This window comes from Malaclemys terrapin, chromosome 11 (genome assembly GCF_027887155.1).
Source record: "Malaclemys terrapin pileata isolate rMalTer1 chromosome 11, rMalTer1.hap1, whole genome shotgun sequence".
In the NCBI taxonomy this organism is placed as follows: domain Eukaryota; kingdom Metazoa; phylum Chordata; order Testudines; family Emydidae; genus Malaclemys; species Malaclemys terrapin.
In genome coordinates, this window is record NC_071515.1 from 4,550,999 (window position 1) to 4,570,763 (window position 19,765).

General features: G+C 51.1%; 2 protein-coding genes across 29 annotated transcripts in view; one reads left to right on the top strand and one right to left on the bottom strand.

Moving 5' to 3' along the window:
- The window catches only part of LRRFIP1 (LRR binding FLII interacting protein 1), a 193,116-nt gene extending 187,668 nt beyond the window's left edge, over window positions 1–5,448 (bottom strand). For all 27 annotated transcript variants that reach the window (XM_054043457.1, XM_054043456.1, XM_054043454.1 and 24 more), the window contains exon 1: window positions 5,300–5,448. In XM_054043457.1, coding sequence (XP_053899432.1) covers window positions 5,300–5,389 — 90 coding nt within the window. In that variant the 5' untranslated portion in view covers window positions 5,390–5,448. The remainder of the gene's footprint in view (window positions 1–5,299) is intronic.
- RAB17 (RAB17, member RAS oncogene family) overlaps window positions 1–19,765 on the top strand; it is a 93,462-nt gene that overhangs the window by 27,489 nt on the left and 46,208 nt on the right. The window lies entirely within an intron of this gene.

Sequence of the window (19,765 nt, forward strand, 5' to 3'; positions counted from 1 at the left end):
AATACTGTCACCCATCTTAACACCAGCTTTTTTCTAGCTATCCTCACTATGATGGAAACAAGAGGATGCTACAAAATTTTTGGACAAATTGATCCCAGAAGTTTTAGACAGATGTTAGTCACACTCCAAAATGCATTCAGATACCAATGTGACAAACGTGGTAAAAACCTCTATAGAACAGAAATAGAAGACTAAAAACCCAAATACTGCATAACAAATGTATTCACTCTACCCTTGAGTGGGAAACAAGGCAATAACAATAAAGAATTATCACAGTTACACTATCCAACTCACAAGATTGAAACTGGCAGTTAAAATAATATGAGAAAACTCAACTTTCCAGATCTCAATCCTATAGCCCAGGGGAAAAGATGGGAGATAAATGTGATTAAAGAATTTCAGTTGAATGGATCTGTCCTTTATCCAGCTAAATTTCAGATAACATAGGAATCACACTTACTGTTTGCCTTTGGGATACGGAAGCAATATACAACTTTCCGGGTAAAGCTGAAACTAGGACAGGAACATGTAAAAGAAAGCAAAGACATGGAAGACTGTCCTATTGTAAATGAAATCTGCTCACTACAATACTATATAGGCTATGTCAAGCACAACTGGGAATAAGTGTCAACTTTTTTTTAAAGGCATTTTAACACATAAGAACCCGATGCAGCAAATTCCTTAAACATGATGATGCACTTAAATTTAATCACAAATAATCCACTGAATTCAGTGAGACTACTCAAATGCTTGAAGTCAGACACACGCTTAATATCATGCAGAACCAGCACCTATGACCTTGATCTTGCATCATTACAGTCAATGCGAGCTTTTGCCATCAGCTTCAGTAAGCACAAGATCAAGGCCTTTATTACCAATTTTCTTCTCCTCCAAAGAGCTCATAATATTGATATGCACTATAAATTGTTTACACTTAGAATGTTGATGATATTTGTTTAGCTGCTTGTTGACACAAATACATGCACAGAGGCTATGTTAGATACCTATTTTAAACTGTAGAATCCATGAAAAACATTAAGCGTTCATATAACTAGAGCCACTGTTATGAATACATTGCTGTAGAATAAATTATTTCATAAATCTGAAAATTAGCTGCATACTTATACTGTCTAAACCTTATTTCTTAATTCTGTACTTTGTACCTTTCCTATTTACCTATGTTCTCACATTTTTATGTAGCTCAAAAAAGAAAAAATAAGGGCCTGAATTTTCTTGTTCTCAGTCATTAATGGTGACCTCACAATCTGTAAGCATACCAGCAGTTTTGCTAGCCCTAAGCAATAAGAACAGAGAATGACTTCAGTACTTGTTGGCACTAAGTAATGTTTCTCCTATACATAAACATTTTAAAATACTGTAGGCTTAAGTGGTGCTCCAAGATCATAAATGGATCAACACCCTTGATGTTAATGTAACTTTTCTGTTTTACATTTTATAAATTTGCACTTTGATATCAGGTCTATTCCTAAAGCAGACAACTTTGCAAGAATTATTATGTCTCTAATCCCTCATGATACAATTTTGCAAAGCTAGGGAATTAATAACAACTGTACATGTATAAAATATTACTATGTTGTTCTATGGAAGTGCACTTAACTTACACCTTGGAATGCTATCAAGAAGCAACCCGTGGAATGCACTGAATACAGAAAAGAAATTCAGATTCCAAAGAGTCAGGATATCTCCGGCCAATACAAATAAATAACCGTTGTGAGCAAATACATAACTTGTATGTATGGGGTGCCTGTGGCCTTCCAAAATCTTATTCCTGCTTGCTGTTCTCACTCTGTACACCCCTATTTCTAATCAAGAGAAGGGTGGACAATATAATTGTACTCCATCCTAGCAGCCAATCAGAATCTTATCTATCTTCTTTATGTAAAATTTGGTCATTGGATGTTTAGGGCTTCATCCGCTGAGGCACTGGTTCTCAACCAGGGGGTTGTGTACCTCTGAGGGTACGCAGAGGTCTTCCAGGCTGTAGGTCCAACTTATCTAGATAGTTGCCTAGTTTTACAACAGGCTACATGAAAAGTGCTAGCAAAGTCAGTCCAAACTAACATTTCATACAGACAATGACTTGTTGATACTGCTGTATAGATTATATCAGTGTTTCTCAACCTGAGGGTCACGATTTATTTTATAATTATGTCGTAAAAATGAGAACGTAAGCATTTTTTCAGTAATAGTGCACAGTGACATGTCTGTATTTTTATGTCTGATTGTGTAAGCAAGTAGTTTAAGTGAGGTGAAACTTGGGGTATGCAAGATAAAACAGACTCAAAAAGGGGTACAGTAGTCTGGAAAGGTCTCTAAGAATCACTGCTCTAAGGTGCTGAGAACTCTAAGCTCTCACTTAAGTCAGGGGTAACTGTGGGGACTCAGGACCTTGCAGGATCTAGCCCTTAATGTTTAAGTCAAGCCAACCTACAAGCCTCAGACTTCTTGACTCTTAAATCCCATATGAAGCTGTCTATAGTGCAAATTAATATAATACCCAATGTTATGTCTTTAAGACATTTTTCATCACAGAAGGGTCAAACAGAGCCTGAAAAAGAAAATCACCTCCTTTCAACTGGCAAAGTTCACTACCCAAAATTTTGCCCTTTGCTGCAGTTGGGTTAGTGCCTATAATAGAGACTGCCCTAAAAATGTTTACTTATATACGCAGCATATCATTAAGAGAGAAAAAAATACCAGTTAAATAATGTTTGTTACTCTTTACCACAGAATCTCTGGCATAGACATTGCTTTTTATCTGAAGCCTTGTAATTACATGTGGGTGTCTCCTAGCTGAGGGGAAACAAATAACACAAGTTTATGCAAGCTTTTAAGACAAATGGAATGGCATAGGGTAGCAATGCAGGGATTTTAGCATACAGGCGGTACTCCACCTTTATTATAAAGCTCCCTCTTATAACACTAACTGATAAGGGGCCACTCTACATTGGTTCCCAACTGCATTCAACCAGATAAATGCTCTCAATTCACATTCCTCTGTAATGCATAAAATAGAGTTTATCAGGGCAGAAGGCATGTCCTGAGATGTAAACTACTACTAACACCTGGTTTTATGTTCGTTCCAATATACTGAGTTTTAAAATTTTGATCACGTGGAACAGAAAAATCTTAATTACAGAAATAACAATTAAAGCCACTGGAAAAAGGGAAAACTATGCACAAGTGCCCAGCATCGCATCCTAGCTTAAACTTTCAAGGGTATGGGATAAGTAATGAAGTATAATTAAATGGGTCAATTTAAATACATACTTATTTAATATATGTTAGCCAAATATTATGCCCACAAAACCTGAACACAGAATTCCCATGATAAAAAGAATCAAAAAATATGATTGAGTCTCACAGATATTCAAGAAGTATTTCTTGCAAGAGCTAGAAGTGTATATTATCCATCTTCACCGCTCATTTCACTGACAAAATCCACAATAATTGGAAAGTTTCCTCCACTTTCCTCTGAATCATATCGCCAAGGCATTTCCTTTATGCCAGTAAAAACTTGTAATTTTACAGTACAAGCAAAACATAGTGCATCATTCCACTGGACAGACATGTCAGGGTTCCCGCCACAGTGTAGGCCTGAGACCCGATCATTCCCCTCCTCCCCCCATATTAAACCAGCCTTGGATGAAACTCAATAGGTTAAAGTAGCATGAAAACCCCATGCAAAAGCCGATCACATGGGAGGGGAGGTTACATTCCTTCCTTTACATTGTAACATTTCTCCTCATAAAGCAGGATAAAATAATTCATACTGAGCAGTAAGCCAACAAAAGTCTGGAAATAGTGTGCTATTGAAAACTGAGGATTTTATTATTAGGGGAAGAGGGAGAGACGGGCTCTGCACCCTCTCCCAGTGACCACGCTCACAGCGGGCAGTGTGTAGATACACCCACTTGGCCCAGCAGTGCAGAAGCAGCGCGCAGCTGGGACAGGGGAGGCAAAGGCACCTGACAGCAGGAGCAGACTGTTCTGACAACTGGGCACCTACGGTCACTTTCAGTAAAGCAGCAGCGAGTGACAAGCAGCGGCTCCTCCCCACACCAGCCGCAACCCGTCCCCGAAGGACAGGAATTTATTACACACCCAGGTCCTCCCTGATGCCCTGGAACTCCCAAGGCAACACACAGCTCCGCCCTTCACCACCCGTCCTGCCTGCACCCCCCCTATTTCACCTCCAGCCCCCAGGCTCCAGGCCACCTCCCTCCCCCCATCCCTGTCCCTACCTCCCAGCCCCCCCTTATCCTCCCTTATCCTCCCCCCATCCCTGTCCCTACCTCCCCAACCTCCCTTATCCTCCCCCCACTGTGTCCCCCGCGGCCCTCCCCCCCATGTCACCTCCAGCCCCCAGGCTCCATAGCCACCTCCCTACCCCCCATCCCTGTCCCTATCCCCCAACACCCCTTGTCCTCCCTTCCTCCCCCCATCCCTGTCCCTACCTCCCCAACCTCCCTTATCCTCCCCCCACTGTGTCCCCCGCCGCCCTCCCCCCCATGTCACCTCCAGCCCCCAGGCTCCATAGCCACCTCCCTACCCCCCATCCCTGTCCCTATCCCCCAACACCCCTTGTCCTCCCTTCCTCCCCCCATCCCTGTCCCTACCTCCCCAACCTCCCTTATCCTCCCCCCACTGTGTCCCCCGCCGCCCTCCCCCCCATGTCACCTCCAGCCCCCAGGCTCCATAGCCACCTCCCTACCCCCCATCCCTGTCCCTATCCCCCACACCCCTTGTCCACTCTCCCCACCCCCCATCCCTATCCCCCAACACCCCTTGTCCTACCTTCCTCCCCGCACTGTGTCCCCCGCGACCCCCCACCATTTCACCTCCAGCCCCCAGACTCCACGGCCACCTCCCTCCCCTCGTCCCTATCCCCCTCGTCCTCCCTCCCCCCCACCCCACTGTGTCCCCCGAGACCCTCCCCCCCATTTCATCTCCAGCCCCCAGGCTCCATGGTCACCTCCCTCCCCCCGTCCTTGTCCCTATCCCCCTCCAGCCCCCCTTGTCCTCCCTTCCTCCCCCCACCCCACTGTGTCCCCCGATCACCCCCCAGTGTGTCCCCCAATCACCCCCCCAGTGTCCCCCGATCACCCCCCCCCAGTGTCCCCCGGGACCTCCCCGTTATCACTGTCCCCCGCAGTGTGTCCCGCAGGGCCCCCAGCCCCCGCGTGTCTCCGAGACCCCAGCCCCAGCCCCGCCCCTTTCCGTCCCGTGTCGGGGCGGCCGGACCGACGGGCAGCCCCGAGCCCGGCCCGCTCCTCACCTCCCGGGCGATCTGGTTGAGCGCATCGTCCTCCGCCGTCAGCCGCTCCCGGTTGGGGAGCCGCTTCCGCCCGGCCCCCTGCGTCCCCATTGCCGCGCGCCACGAACCCCTACCGCGCGCCCCGCTCCGGCACGAGCTGCCGCTGCCGCTGCCGCTACCGCCCCGCGCCCGCCGGCGGCTACGCACAGCACGTCACGGGGGCGGGGCTCAACGGCCCAGCACGAGAGGGGGGGCGTGGGGAGAGGGCGGGGCGGAGCGAGGAGAGAAGAGGGGAGATGGGAGGGGCTGAGGAGGCCTGGGTGGGGCGGGGCAGGGGGCGGGGCTTTGCGGCAATGGGCGGGGTGCTGTAGGGAGGGGCTGTGGAGCGGGGAGGGGCTTGGGGGGGCAGTGATGAGATGGATGGGGGGGTCTGTGGGGAGATGGGTGGGATTGGGAGGGGCTGTGGAGTGGGGAGGGGCTTGGGGGGGCGGTGATGAGATGGATGGGGGGATCTGTGGGGAGATGGGTGGGATTGGGAGGGGCTGTGGAGTGGGGAGGGGCTTAGGGGGGCGGTGATGAGATGGATGGGGGGATCTGTGGGGAGATGGGTGGGATTGGGAGGGGCTGTGGAGTGGGGAGGGGCTTAGGGGGGCAGTGATGAGATGGATGGGGGGATCTGTGGGGAGATGGGTGGGATTGGGAGGGGCTGTGGAGTGGGGAGGGGCTTAGGGGGGCTGTGATGAGATGGATGGGGGGATCTGTGGGGAGATGGGTGGGATTGGGAGGGGCTGTGGAGCGGGGAGGGGCTTGGGGGGGCAGTGATGAGATGGATGGGGGGGTCTGTGGGGAGATGGGTGGGATTGGGAGGGGCTGTGGAGTGGGGAGGGGCTTGGGGGGGCGGTGATGAGATGGATGGGGGGATCTGTGGGGAGATGGGTGGGATTGGGAGGGGCTGTGGAGTGGGGAGGGGCTTAGGGGGGCGGTGATGAGATGGATGGGGGGATCTGTGGGGAGATGGGTGGGATTGGGAGGGGCTGTGGAGCGGGGAGGGGCTTAGGGGGGCAGTGATGAGATGGATGGGGGGATCTGTGGGGAGATGGGTGGGATTGGGAGGGGCTGTGGAGTGGGGAGGGGCTTGGGGGGGCTGTGATGAGATGGATGGGGGGATCTGTGGGGAGATGGGTGGGATTGGGAGGGGCTGTGGAGTGGGGAGGGGCTTAGGGGGGCAGTGATGAGATGGATGGGGGGATCTGTGGGGAGATGGGTGGGATTGGGAGGGGCTGTGGAGTGGGGAGGGGCTTAGGGGGGCTGTGATGAGATGGATGGGGGGATCTGTGGGGAGATGGGTGGGATTGGGAGGGGCTGTGGAGTGGGGAGGGGCTTAGGGGGGCAGTGATGAGATGGATGGGGGGATCTGTGGGGAGATGGGTGGGATTGGGAGGGGCTGTGGAGTGGGGAGAGGCTTGGAGGGCTGTGATGAGATGGATGGGTCTGTGGGGAGATCGGTGGGATTGGGAGGGGCTGTGGAGTGGGGAGGGGCTTGGGGGCGGTGATGAGATGGATGGGGTGGGTCTGTGGGGAGATGGGTGGGATTGGGAGGGGCTGTGGAGTGGGGAGGGGCTTGGGGGGGCTGTGATGAGATGGATGGGGGGATCTGTGGGGAGATGGGTGGGATTGGGAGGGGCTGTGGAGTGGGGAGGGGCTTGGGGGGGCTGTGATGAGATGGATGGGGGGATCTGTGGGGAGATGGGTGGGATTGGGAGGGGCTGTGGAGTGGGGAGAGGCTTGGAGGGCTGTGATGAGATGGATGGGTCTGTGGGGAGATCGGTGGGATTGGGAGGGGCTGTGGAGTGGGGAGGGGCTTGGGGGGGCTGTGATGAGATGGATGGGGGGATCTGTGGGGAGATGGGTGGGATTGGGAGGGGTTGCAGAGTGGGGAGGGGGTTGGGGTGATTGGCAGGGTGTAAGGTGACCAGATCAAAAGTGTGAAAAATTGGGACAGGGGGTGGCGGGTTATATAAGGTGTCATGCCTATATAAGAAAAAAACCCAAATATTGGGACTGTCCCTATAAAATGGGGACGTCTGGTCACCCTAGCAGGGTGGGATGGGGTAGAGAGAGGCTATGGGGAGATGGGTGGGGAGGGGTAATGAGGTAGGGAGGCTCTTTGGGGAGATGGGCTGGGAGGTGGGGAGGGGCTTTGAGGAAGGCTCTTCCTGTTCATCGAATGAAGCAGGGGTCTTGTAGAAACAATAGTATGTGATCACATAATTAAAGACTGTATTATAAGGCAAGAGAGACAAATTAAGGTTGCCAGTGCAACCTTAATGTGGGCATTTTCTAACTCCTGAGAGTTTGACTTTGCAACCTTAATAATTTTGTTTTAACATAATTTGTTGTGTGTCATTTCCTGGGTTTAAAAAGAACTGGACCCCTCCCAAAAATGTCATCATGTGGTATCATATTGACACCTATGAGTCATCACCATGGTTGGAGCTTTTAGATCCACAACACAGAACTCTGCCACTTAACAGAATAACAGGTACCAATACTTGGTTGTCATCTTCTGTGTGGACCAGCATCAGAGGGGGATGGGAGACTGTCCAAGGCGGTTTCATAGATATTTGTTGATAGCAGAGGAATGGTGAGATTCAGAAATCTTGGGTTCCATTCCAGGCTGTGGAAGGGAGTGTGTCTACTGGGCACAGATTCTTCTGCGCATTCCGTTCAACTGATCGACCACTTCTGTCCTGTCCCCTCCAACTATTTCTGCATCCCAGTGCCATTATCCTTGCCTACCCAGACCCAGTCTCCACTCCTCAAACTCCTCAGCCCAATCCCCATCTCCTTGTCCAGCAAGTCTCACCTCTTTGGACTCCCCATCTCAGTCTCCTTGCTCAGCCAGTCCCAGTTTCCCTACAACCAGCTTCTCATCCAATCTGTCTCTTCAGTTTCCAGAGCTCCACTCATACCCCTCTCACCCCTCACCCACATTCCCCATCCCCACTGGCTCCCACAACCACTCTCCCTCACCAGGCTTCTTGGGCAATGTCAGTGGGCCCCTGCCTCAGTTCTTAATCTGTCTCTCTACCAAACCAGTCTCACCCAGTTCTCTCCCCAACCTCATTCATCCTTCCAGATCTCTGTCTTCCCCACACACCTTGTCCCCACCCTGTTGGTTCCCAGTTCTCCTTTCCCATACAGAGCAGTTCCTCATTCAACCTTAGGCCTGGTCCCCACTAAGCCCCCACTTCGGACTAAGGTACACAAATTCAGCTATGTTAATAACGTAGCTGAATTCGAAGTACCTTAGTCCGAACTTACCGCGGGTCCAGACGCGGCAGGAAGGCTCCCCCGTCGATGCCGCGTACTCCTCTCGCCGAGCTGGAGTACCGGCGTCGACGGCGAGCACTTCCGGGATCAATCCGGGATCGATTTATCGCGTCTTAACCAGACGCGATAAATCGATCCCAGAACATCGATTGCCTGCCGCCGGACCCTCCGGTAAGTGAAGACGTACCCTTAGTTTTCCCCCACCCCTGCCACTGGCTCCCAGTCCTCTCCTCTCCCACATTTCCCCACAGCTCTCATCCCAGAGTCACCCGCTCCCCAACTCCCACTCCTAGTTTCTAACCCAGGGGTAGGCAACCTGCGGCACGCGAGATGATTTTCAGTGGCACTCACACTGCCCGGGTCCTGGCCACCGGTCTGGGGGGCTCTGCATTTTAATTTAATTTTAAATGAAGCTTCTTAAACATTTTAAAAACCTTATTTACTTTATATACAACAATAGTTTAGTTATATATTATAGACTTATAGAAAGAGACCTTCTAAAAACGTTAAAATGTGTTACCAGCACGCGAAACCTTAAATCAGAGTGAATAAATGAAGAGTCGGCACACCACTTCTGAAAGGTTGCCGACCCCTGTTCTAACCCCTCCACTGCCAGTGTCCAGTCCTGGTGTCCCCACCAGGTTCCTTGTTCCAGTCCACTACCCCTGACCCCAGGCCCAGCTCTAGCCTTTTTTGCATTCAAATGAAGCGGCTTCCTCTTCCATACTGCCTAGGTAATAGCTGGGGAGTCATTGGGTGCAGAGGAGAGACAGTTCTGATGTGTGGCCTGGCCCGGAGCAGTCCAGATCTGCTATTGCAGGGAAAGTCCTGCCCAGCCCCAGGCCACTGCCGATGGAGTTTTCAGGGAATTTAGTTGCAAAATCTCTACTGAACATGTGCAAGCTGCACTTTTTCAAAATCTTACAACTTGGCCTTGTGGACAGCAAAAGGCATATCCCTGACACAAAGGCCGCCAGCTCTCTACCAAATGTTACGTCTCTGTTCCGAGCATGGAGGCACTGAAGCTCCTCAAAGTAAACGTCACCAGGATTTTTTTATCATGGGCAAAACAACATATTTTCCTCTAGCCTCATTCTTGGAAATGGCTGCACCATTTTGACTGTAATTTTCCAGAAAACATCTGTTTGAGGTAAACACTCAGCAAAGGAAATTTCAGCCCAATTGAGGAAAGTTATAAGCAAATGAAAATGGTCTCATAATGGGAAGTGTTGGGCAAGCTTAGTAATAGACCGTGCTAGCAACCCAGCCTATAATTTAATGGGTTAATCTGAATAAATTTTGCACAACTTCAGCTGGATTTGCGGGTACACATCATTGGTGCCTGGCCGCCTGATCCAGGCTCTGACACCGACTCCCTCTCTGGCTCTGGTCAAGTCACTTAATCCTCCTGCCTTCCCAGCGCCCCCCATATTCCAACCAACTTCCAGCTCACCGCTCTTTTCATTCCTCCCTTCCTATTCAGCCTCCAAAACAAATACCCCATTAGTGGTGGTAGAAAAAAGATTGTTCCTTCAGGCTCTGAAGGCAACTTTTCTCCACCTAACAATGATCAATTTCCTTGCAGCAGACACTTTTCTATGAATTTTTAAATGAGAATATATTTTATTTATTTAATTTACTTATACAAGAATATACCCTGCCTTGAAATGTCAGATCTAACAGCCAGCCAGCAAGGAACATTCTTATTGTTGTTGTTGCTAATCCAGCAATATTCCATCTATTAGGATAAAATACAGATGAAAAAGAGAGAAATTTTGAGTTGAACAATATAGAGAGAATGTTAAGATTGCCAGACCCTATCCTATAGGACACGGTCTGTCTGAAACACCTATTGATTTCAGTGGGAGTTGCAGGTGCTCATCACCTCTCTGAGGCTATGTTCTCACTATGGGGGGGGAGAGGGTCGATTTAAGATACGCAAATTCAGCTACGTGAATAGTGAAGCTGAATTCTACGTATCGGAGCCGACTTACCCCGCTGTGAGGACAGCAGCAAATCGACCTCCGCAGCTCCCCCATCGACGGCGCTTACTCCTACCTCTGCTGGAGGAGTACAAGCGTCGATTCAGGGATTGAATGTTGCGTCCCGCCGAGACGCGATAATTCAATCTCCAAGAGATCGATTTCTACCCGCCGATTCAGGCAGGTAGTGTAGACGTAGCCTGAGAGTCAGATCACCCCTTCCTGCTCAGGAAACACATAGGAGTGGCAAGAGAGGCAGGAAAATGCCAGGGAGCTAATCTTGTGAAGCTTCCTGGAAATCATCCCCTCAAGGAAAAGGGGCTGGAGAAGCCTCCCAACCCCATAGAATCCATGGGGAAAGGGACACCCACACTAGTGTATGCTGGAGTTGTCTGCAGGGACTGCTCTTCCTCCACATTTGTTGCTCCACTGCCCCTCCATCTCTCCTGGCAGCAGGTGCTGCCATTGGGCTCCTATAGAAATTCAGTTGGTTTTCAAGGCACAGTGCTATAGGCAGCATCCCTGCACTGCCTCTGTTCCTGTCTTCTTAGTCCCTTTCTCCTCTCTCCCTCTACCTTACCCCACTTCCCAAACCCCGTGGAATCCTTTCTTCATGGATACCAAGTGAATTTTCATATGAAGTGAAACTATCCATTATCAAGTGTAATAGATTCCCTGGACTACACTTGAAGTGTTGGATAAAAAAATCATGTTTGAAACATTTGTGCCAGTTGTCTTCTCATAAAGGTGAAGGATTAATTAGCATTCACAAGGAGCAAGTGTTCTCTGGAATTCCCAATACAGCTCTACCAGGATACCTTAAGTCTGACCTTCTCTTTGAGTTCTGAGCCTCCCATGAGCATGGACCACAAATGTGTTAAATTGTGCAGCGGTTTTGTAATGTGTACATATATCCCCATGGGATTCAGATAAAAGCGGCAAATTTAATTTCTTTTATGACCCACTTTATGCTATAATTTGAAACTAGTTTTCCAGAGTACAAGGCTGGTATGACCTCCCTCCTTCTAATGAATATGTTTCAAACACAGCTATATCAATTAACTTCAGTCATGAGTTGCTATGACTTTAGTATTCCAATCCTGCAGACCTCCCCTGCCAATTGTGCCAGATTATTTAGTGGTTTTCTGATACAAAGGAACATTGCTTTTTAACAAGATTGGGATAAACATTTTATTTGTGAACTAAAATAGAAGTTTTTCAAGGTCTAAACTCTCCCATAGAAACAAATACAACCCTAAGAAAGGGAAGGCAGAATGTTTAAAACACAAGGGCAGTTGAAAATTATAGCTCAGGCATGTGCTAAAATCAGAAAGTGCCACGCCACACTACCCACAGTGTTATTCAGATTGTCTGTGTTGAGTCAGACCCTGCATTCCTTGTACAGGTATAACTTCCAGAGGTTTATCTGGGAGCTTTGAATGTACAATGATTATGGGATCTGCTGTCCAGAGATGTGCCAAACAGTTTAATTAATATTTCAGCACCTCCAAAAGACAGTCTCCTGGCTGTATGTGGAAAGGGCACATTGATTTCTATTCACTGAAGGAGAGCTGGATAATGGAACCCACTGACACAAATTGCCATGGAAAGAGAAGAGAGGCAGGCCTCTTAAGCAATTTCAAGCAGTTACCCTTCTTCAGAAGCTCTTTCATCTTTGTTTCTTTTTATATAAATGAAATCACAGTGGTTATTTTTACTTTGTGCCTGGCTGTCTCTATTGTCTGGACAGAGATTCTATTTTAGTAGTTGGTGGAGTTATCCAAAATAAACCCTCTCATCGCCAAATAATAAGGCTGAGAATTTATTACCAAATTCTGCTAGGTGTCAAATGTCTCCCGTAAGGTGCTGACGTACACTTCTGTCCGTATGCCATGTGGCTGAATTACAATTACTGTGACAACCGTAGCTTTTCCATTTCTGTTTCATTCTCAACCATAGCATTGGATCAATGTTGTGTCAATTAAATTGCTTATGTTTGTTTTTAAAAGAAACCTAATTGATCATTTTGCTAGGGGAGACTGAAATGCAGGCAGCTCTGATGTACCCATATTCCTCATTTTATTGACATGACTGCACATTGAAATAAACATGCTATGTTCTGAGAATGGCACTTGGGGTGAAATCTACTCTGATGCCCCACAAAACCCAGAATAAACAGGCTTTTTGGGTTGGGAACAAAGTAAGGGTGTGTGACCTCCCTGTAGAGAGAAGAGGTGTTACTTTGGCCCAGTTTTTTGGTTATGGAACTGCAGCCTCCACCCTCCAGCAGTTAAAAGTCTGCATCTCCAGCTAATGCACATCATCTTCCCCCACTGGCTCTCATCAGATTCACCAGCAACTCAGGCTCTCAAACCCACCTTCCTGAAGTCTTTGCTGAATGCCATGATTGCCCCCATAAATTTGTCCAGTAGGCCCTTATCCTCAACTCTGCACTGATCATCTGACAAATTTTGGCCAAGGACCGTGGACAATGCCTTATTTGCACAGGGATTTCAACTACCAGTATAGCTACACTCATAGGCACCGACTCCAGGGAGAAACTAGGGTGTGCTCTGCACTGGCAAGGCCAGATTAATCTTTTGTGGACCACAGACCATGGCCCCATCCTTTGCTCCACCTGCACTCCGCCCCGAGGCCCTGCCCCCACTCAGCCTCTCTCCCGCCCGGCCCCAGCTGTGCTCCGCCTGCCGCTCACACAGGGGTAGGGGGCAGAGAGGAGCACCCACCAGCAAAAACAAAAGTCATAACGGCATCATTGCAACCCCCTGATGTAGATATGATTTAAATGGACAGTGTAATTTGCACTGGTGCAGTTTGCCCTGGTGGCTGATATCCCTAGATAAGGATTTAAGCTCATATTCAGGCTAAGGGTAGTCATAGGTATTAGGGTTACCATATTTTGTGCCTCCAAAAGGAGGGCACTCCACGGGGCCCTGGCCCCGCCCCCAGCCCCGCCCCCTCCCCCCCCCCAACTCCGCCCCTCCCCAAAGTCTCCGCCCCCTCCCCTGCTTCCCGCGAACATTTAATTCGCGGGAAGCCTGGGCAGGTAAGGGGGTGTGGGGGGAGGAGGTGCGGCCCAGGCTGGCCCCCCCGGCGGCTCCAGCCTGGGTCGGCTCGGGCCCTGGGGTGCCGGCCCTGGCCCCCGGCCGACCACCCCCGGCCCGCCCAGCACTGCCGGCCGGCCCCCGGCGGCCCAGCGCACCCCCCCGGCTCCCGGCCCCGGCGGCCCAGCGCACCCCCCGGCTCCCGACCCCGCGGCCCAGCGCACCCCCCCGGCGGCCCGGCTCCCGGCCCGACCCCCCGGCTCCCGGCCCCACGGCCCAGCGCACCCCCCCGGCGGCCCGGCTCCCGGCCCGACCCCCCGGCTCCCGGCCCCGCGGCCCAGCGCACCCCCCCGGCGGCCCGGCTCCCGGCCCGACCCCCCGGCTCCCGGCCCCGCGGCCCAGCGCACCCCCCCGGCGGCTCGGCTCCCGGCCCGACCCCCCGGCTCCCGGCCCCGCGGCCCAGCGCACCCCCCCGGCGGCCCGGCTCCCGGCCCCGCGGCCCAGCGCACCCCCTCGGCGGCCCGACCCCGCGGCCCCGGCCCGGCTCCCGGCCCGGCACTGCGCCCCTGGACCCCGGCCCGGCACCGCGACCCCGGCCCCGCGACCCCGGCCCAGCCCTCCCTCCCGATTTTCCCGGACATGCCCGGCTTTTGGGGATTTCCCCCCGGACGGGGATTTGAGCCCCCAAAAGCCGGACATGTCCGGGAAAATCCGGACGTATGGTAACCCTATAGGTATGTACCAGAAAAGCTGCTATTGGGAGCAGAATTGCAAGGTGCTTTATTTTTATAAAAGCACCTTTGCAGTAGTAGCCATTGGGCGAGTGCAGCCAGAATTCAAGTTACTCACTGCATCTGTCCAGAATAGAAAGGGGCTGGCCAAATGTAAACCATCTCATTCAAAACACTGCATACGGAACCTGCCCAACTAAATATCAAATAATGAGTCAGATGTACATTATTCAGTTTTGGCTACACTATAAAATAGACTGGACCCTAAATGAAAATTAAATACAGAAATATCTGCATTTCTTATGATACTTGACACTTTTTAAAAACAAGCAAAATGGAACCAAGATTCCTTTTGTATTAGAATAGTCATAATGGTGAACAATGACACCCAGCCAAGACTAAGTGTCCCGTGCCAGTTTCAAAGTACACTTTGAAGAGTATCATGGGCTAACAGTTTGCAGCTTGCTTTTCAATATCCTATGTGCAAGTAGCCCGTTACACCCCAGCAACATCATGTTTCCGCTGCACTACTCTTACAGCATATCTTGTAAAATCTCACTCTGGCTTAATCAGAACAAGCAATCAGCTGTTTAAATTGCTGCAGCTAAGGTGTTAAATAGAGTTTATTTTGCATAATAAAGCTGATGTTTTGTCTCCATGTTCACGGCAGAGTGCAGAGCAGCTACACGGTTACATTTCTTTCAGTTTCCAGCGCATGAGGAAGGGTGGGCTGCTGGCTTGGGCCTTTGCCTAGGACCCTGAAGCTATGGGTTCATTGCTGCCCTCCCAGAAACTTCCTATGCAAGTTGCTTAGGGTACAATCTGCAGTGCACATTAAGGTGTAATTGTATCATGGGTCGGTATAGTAGCGAAGATGTGGTCACATGGATCTCAGTGCAGGCTAGTAACGTGCACATAACCCAGGGTCTCCAGTGGGCCTGCACTGGGGTCTGTGCCACCATGTGTTCACTATTACTGTCACCCATGCTAGCTAGATGAAAGCTAGTGGGAGTAGGCATTCCCATGCTATAATTACACCATCTTTTGCAGTGTAGACATACTTATACCTCTCTGCATCTCACATAATAGGAGATCTGCCTTCGAGGGGTCTTGGGAGGTTAAATCCAATACAGATTGTGAAGTGCTCAGCTATCAAGGTAATGGGGTCATATAAGGACCATGGATATTTGTGCTCTACTTCCTTTTCACTACTAATGGTGGTGGGAAGACCTGATTTTTCCACCAGAGGGCAAAAGTACTTCGCTACCTCTCCTCCTAGGATCAAGATAGCCTCTCCAGCCGGTAATCCCGAGGGAGAAAAAATCCCTTCAGATGCTCTTGCTGTGTTTGGGGCAAAGATGTCATGGCAGGGCTCAGGGCACTGCAGTACCAAGGCCTTGGGGATTTGTCCAGATAACAGCTGTCGGTGGCTCGGCACCAGGGTAGCTGCACCCATGCAAACCCCTTGCGTAGCCTGGCAAAGCCAAAAGCCGCTGTTTACATCAGCGTGGCCTGCTCCTGTTGGAAACGTCAATAAGCTCTACCGCTAGAAATGGCTGCTTTGCCTGTCTACATGAACGCTTTGCAGCTACACCAGTGGCTAGTCACCAAAGGCTGTAATTGGCAAAGCCTCTAGGGTTACCATACGTCCGGATTTTCCCGGACATGTCCGGCTTTTTGGGCTCCAAATCCCCGTCCGGGGGGAAATCCCAAAAAGCCGGACATGTCCGGGAAAATCGGGACATGCGGGGCCGGCCGTGCGGGTGCTTGGGGGCCAGGCCGGCGGTGCAGTGCCGGGCCGGGCCGGGGGCTCGGGGGCTCGGGGGCCGGGACGGGCCGGCGGAGCGGTGCTGGGCCGGGCCGGGGGCTCCGGGGCCGGGCCGGCGGTGCCAGGCTGGGCCGGGCCGGGCCAGGGGACTCGGGGGATGGGCCGGCGGTGCCGGGGGACGGGACAGCGGTGCGGTGCCAAGGGCCGGGCTGGGGACCGGCGGTGCGGTGCCGGGGGCCGGGGATGCTCGGCCGGGGGCCCGGGGGCCGGGCCGGGGACCGGCAGTGCTGGGCGGGCCGGGGCCAGCACCCCAGGGCCCGAGCCGACCCAGGCTGGAAACGCCGGGGGGGCCAGCCTGGGCCGCGCCTCCTCCCCCCACACCCCCTCTTACCTGCTTCAGGCTTCCTGCAAATCAAATGTTCGCGGGAAGCAGGGGAGGGGGCGGAGTTGGGGCGTGGGCGTGGGCGGGGCTGGGGGCGGGTCCGGGGCCCCGTGGAGTGTCCTCCTTTCGTAGGCACTAAATATGGTAACCCTAAAAGCCTCCAGTAAACAAGGGATTAACAACTCTAGCTTCCCTCCCTTTGTATAGCTGCTCAGAGGAGGGGCTATAAGAATGGCTTGGGACCGGGGGGGGGTGGAAGCTTCCTAAAAGTGGGTGGGGCACCTGCACCCAAACCGTGCCCCCCCCATACCATCCCTTCCCCCCCCCCAAGCCTTTGTCCTTGCACCACCCCTCATCCCCCCAAGGCCCTGCCTCTTCCCACCGAGGGCCCAATCCCACTTGTTCTTCTCCACCACCTCGTCCCCTCGCTCGCCCTGGGGGCATAGCCTAAATTCTGTAGATATTGAAATTGTCAGTCCTAAATTCTGAGAAAAGATCCCTTTCAATATTGCTACTGAGACCAGGGGAAGGCCCCTTCCAATAAGCTTTAGGTCTTCTGGCACTCTGGCTCCACACCCTTCCACTCCAGCATGCTTCTTAGGCCCCCGGCGACAGCCACAGAGCAAGTTGCATAAAACCAGCTCTTGCCTCACCAAGGGATCCCACAGCTGTCCTCTTAGGGCAGCTCTGCACACAAAGGATTGGTGGAGCGGCTCTCCCAAACAGCAGAGACACTCCAAGCCCTGAGCCTAGTGCCTGGATGTCTCGCGTGCCGCGGCTCTCTCTGGGCTTGCTGCGGCTGTCAGAATGATGGCATTATAGCTGTCCCTGCAGCTCTACAGAGCAGAGCTAACAACATACTGAGGTTCCAGCCCAAGCAGCAACTGCACTTGCTCTCCGTCCCCAAGCGGAAGTGGGAGCCTACCTGCTGTTTGTTAACGGTCACTCTGCTTGCTGCTGCGGTGTGACTCAAGGCCTAAAGTGTGACTGATTCAATAATAGAGTCTCTCTCTGGACCTGATCTAATAACTAACAGGCGCAAAGCCCAGAGTGTTTGAAATAGTCAAAATTAAGCCAATCCAAAAGCAGCTGTAGCAACAGGCAGATAAGCTTGTACTGGCCTGCCAAGTAGCAGCCCCTGACTGCAGTGCTGAGTGCACAAGAGAGTCCTGTAATGCTCCGCGGTGCAATGAGGATTCCTGCCTAGTGATTCTTCTCAGCTCGCCACAGCACTGCAGGCAGCTGCAGAAACCAGGCTCTCTCCTCGTGTCCTCTTCTCCCCCTGCAAATAAACAGGATTTCAATCGGGGAAGTTTCAGTTTGTTGCTTTAAAAAGTCCTTGCTTACAATGCAGCTCTTCCAACTGGCCTATGAACCGGAGCCAGGGATAATACTTCCCTACCTCACAGCAGTGCTGGGAGGGAGGATAAAATCCATTCATGATTGTGAGATGCTCAGATTCTACAGGAAGGAGGGCCATAAAAGGATTTAGAAAACCTGCCAAACTTTAACCATTTCAGCTGAAGTTTTCCGTGCTTTGTCTCGGCCGTGGATTGATCAAAAACAAACAAACAAAAAACAAAAAACCCAGCAACAGTTCAACTATTTCTAAAAATGCAAGAAAGTGAAAAATAGGTAGTTTTGCCGTGTTAGGTTCCCCCCCAACAAAATATCCTGTGCCCTAAAGGAAATTCACTTGGCTGGAAGCCAGGAGATCAAGAGTTGTAGACTCACCTCTATTACTGGCCATTGCTAATCATTCTTTGCACTTCATAAGCCTTGATATCAAGCTCTTTGTATGTGGGAGGCAAGTATCCACTTCCCCAATTTTACAGCAGTAAATGAAAAGATTCATAACATCCCTTGTGGGAAGAGAGCCCCACTCTCTAAGGCCATGTCTACACTACACTACGCAACTCCAGCTGCGTGAATAATGTAGCAGGACTCAATGTACCTAAGGTTGAGTTACCGCGAGGTTTACACCACGGGGGGTCGATGGGAGATTTTCTCCCATCGACTTACCTTACTCTTCTTGTCGGGGTTGAGTACAGGAGTTGACAGGAGCGATCTGCCGTTGATTTGGCTGGTCTTTACTAGACCCGCTAAATCGACTGCTGGTGGATATTTCAGAGAGTCAATCCCGGCTGTAGTGTAGACTTGCCCTAAGAGGAGAGACCTCCAGTTTCAGCCATACTGCCTCTCGGAAAGAATCTACCAGTTTATGTCCTTGGCTCTGATGCCTGTAAAAGGGGCAACCCCCCATTGTTTCAGTACACAGCATGTCTTCTCTTGTCTCTATAGTGGCTAGTCCACAAAGGAAAACAACCTTCTGCTTTTGCCAGCTCATGTAGTTGCTTGTCTAGCTCAAGTGGTAGACATCTGTGCTAAAACTTCTGAGTTCAAATAATGTCGATGACTGGTGTAGCAGTTGAGTATAGTTGCATGTTTCTTCTTAAGCTAGAAAGTTACATAGAGAAAAATGTTAACAAAATAAACATTGAAAAGTAAAGCTCTTGGAAGTTAAGAAACACTAAAATTAAGGTTGCCCATGCAGTTGATACAGTTTTTAGATATATGATCACCTTTTTATCCACAGGATCCCTGCTGTGTTCCACGCACAGGAGGGCTGGTGCTCAGGGAATGACACATCCGTTTAATGTTCCTCTTTGCACTTGTCATCCCATGCCTTATTTACTGCACCCACAGAAACCCTGAAAGAATACAGCCCTCTTCATTTTCTTTTGGGCTTTTCTGTGACACTAATCACTTTAGTATCTGCATTTCTCAAACATCAGGGAGTTTATCTTCCATACATCCCTGCAGGGAAGTACTATTGGCACTTTACAGATCACAAAAGGAATCGTAGGACTGGAAGGGACCCCAAGAGGTCATCTAGTCCAGTCCCCTGCACTCATGGCAGGACTAAAAGTATTATCTAGAGTCTAGACCAGGGGTCTCAAACTCAAATGACCATGAGGGCCGCATGAGGACTAGTACATTGGCCCGAGGGCTGCATTACTGACACCTCCCACTCCCGCCGCCCTCGGCCCCGCCCCCACTCCACCCCTTCTACGAGGCCCCACCCCTGCCCTGCCTCTTCCCACCTCTTCCCTGCCCCCATTCCAACCCCTTCCCCGAAATCCCCACCCCAACTCTGCCCCCTCCCTGCCCCCAGGGGGTGCAGGAGAGGTGTGGGGTCTGGCGAGGGCTCAGGGCAGGGAGTTGG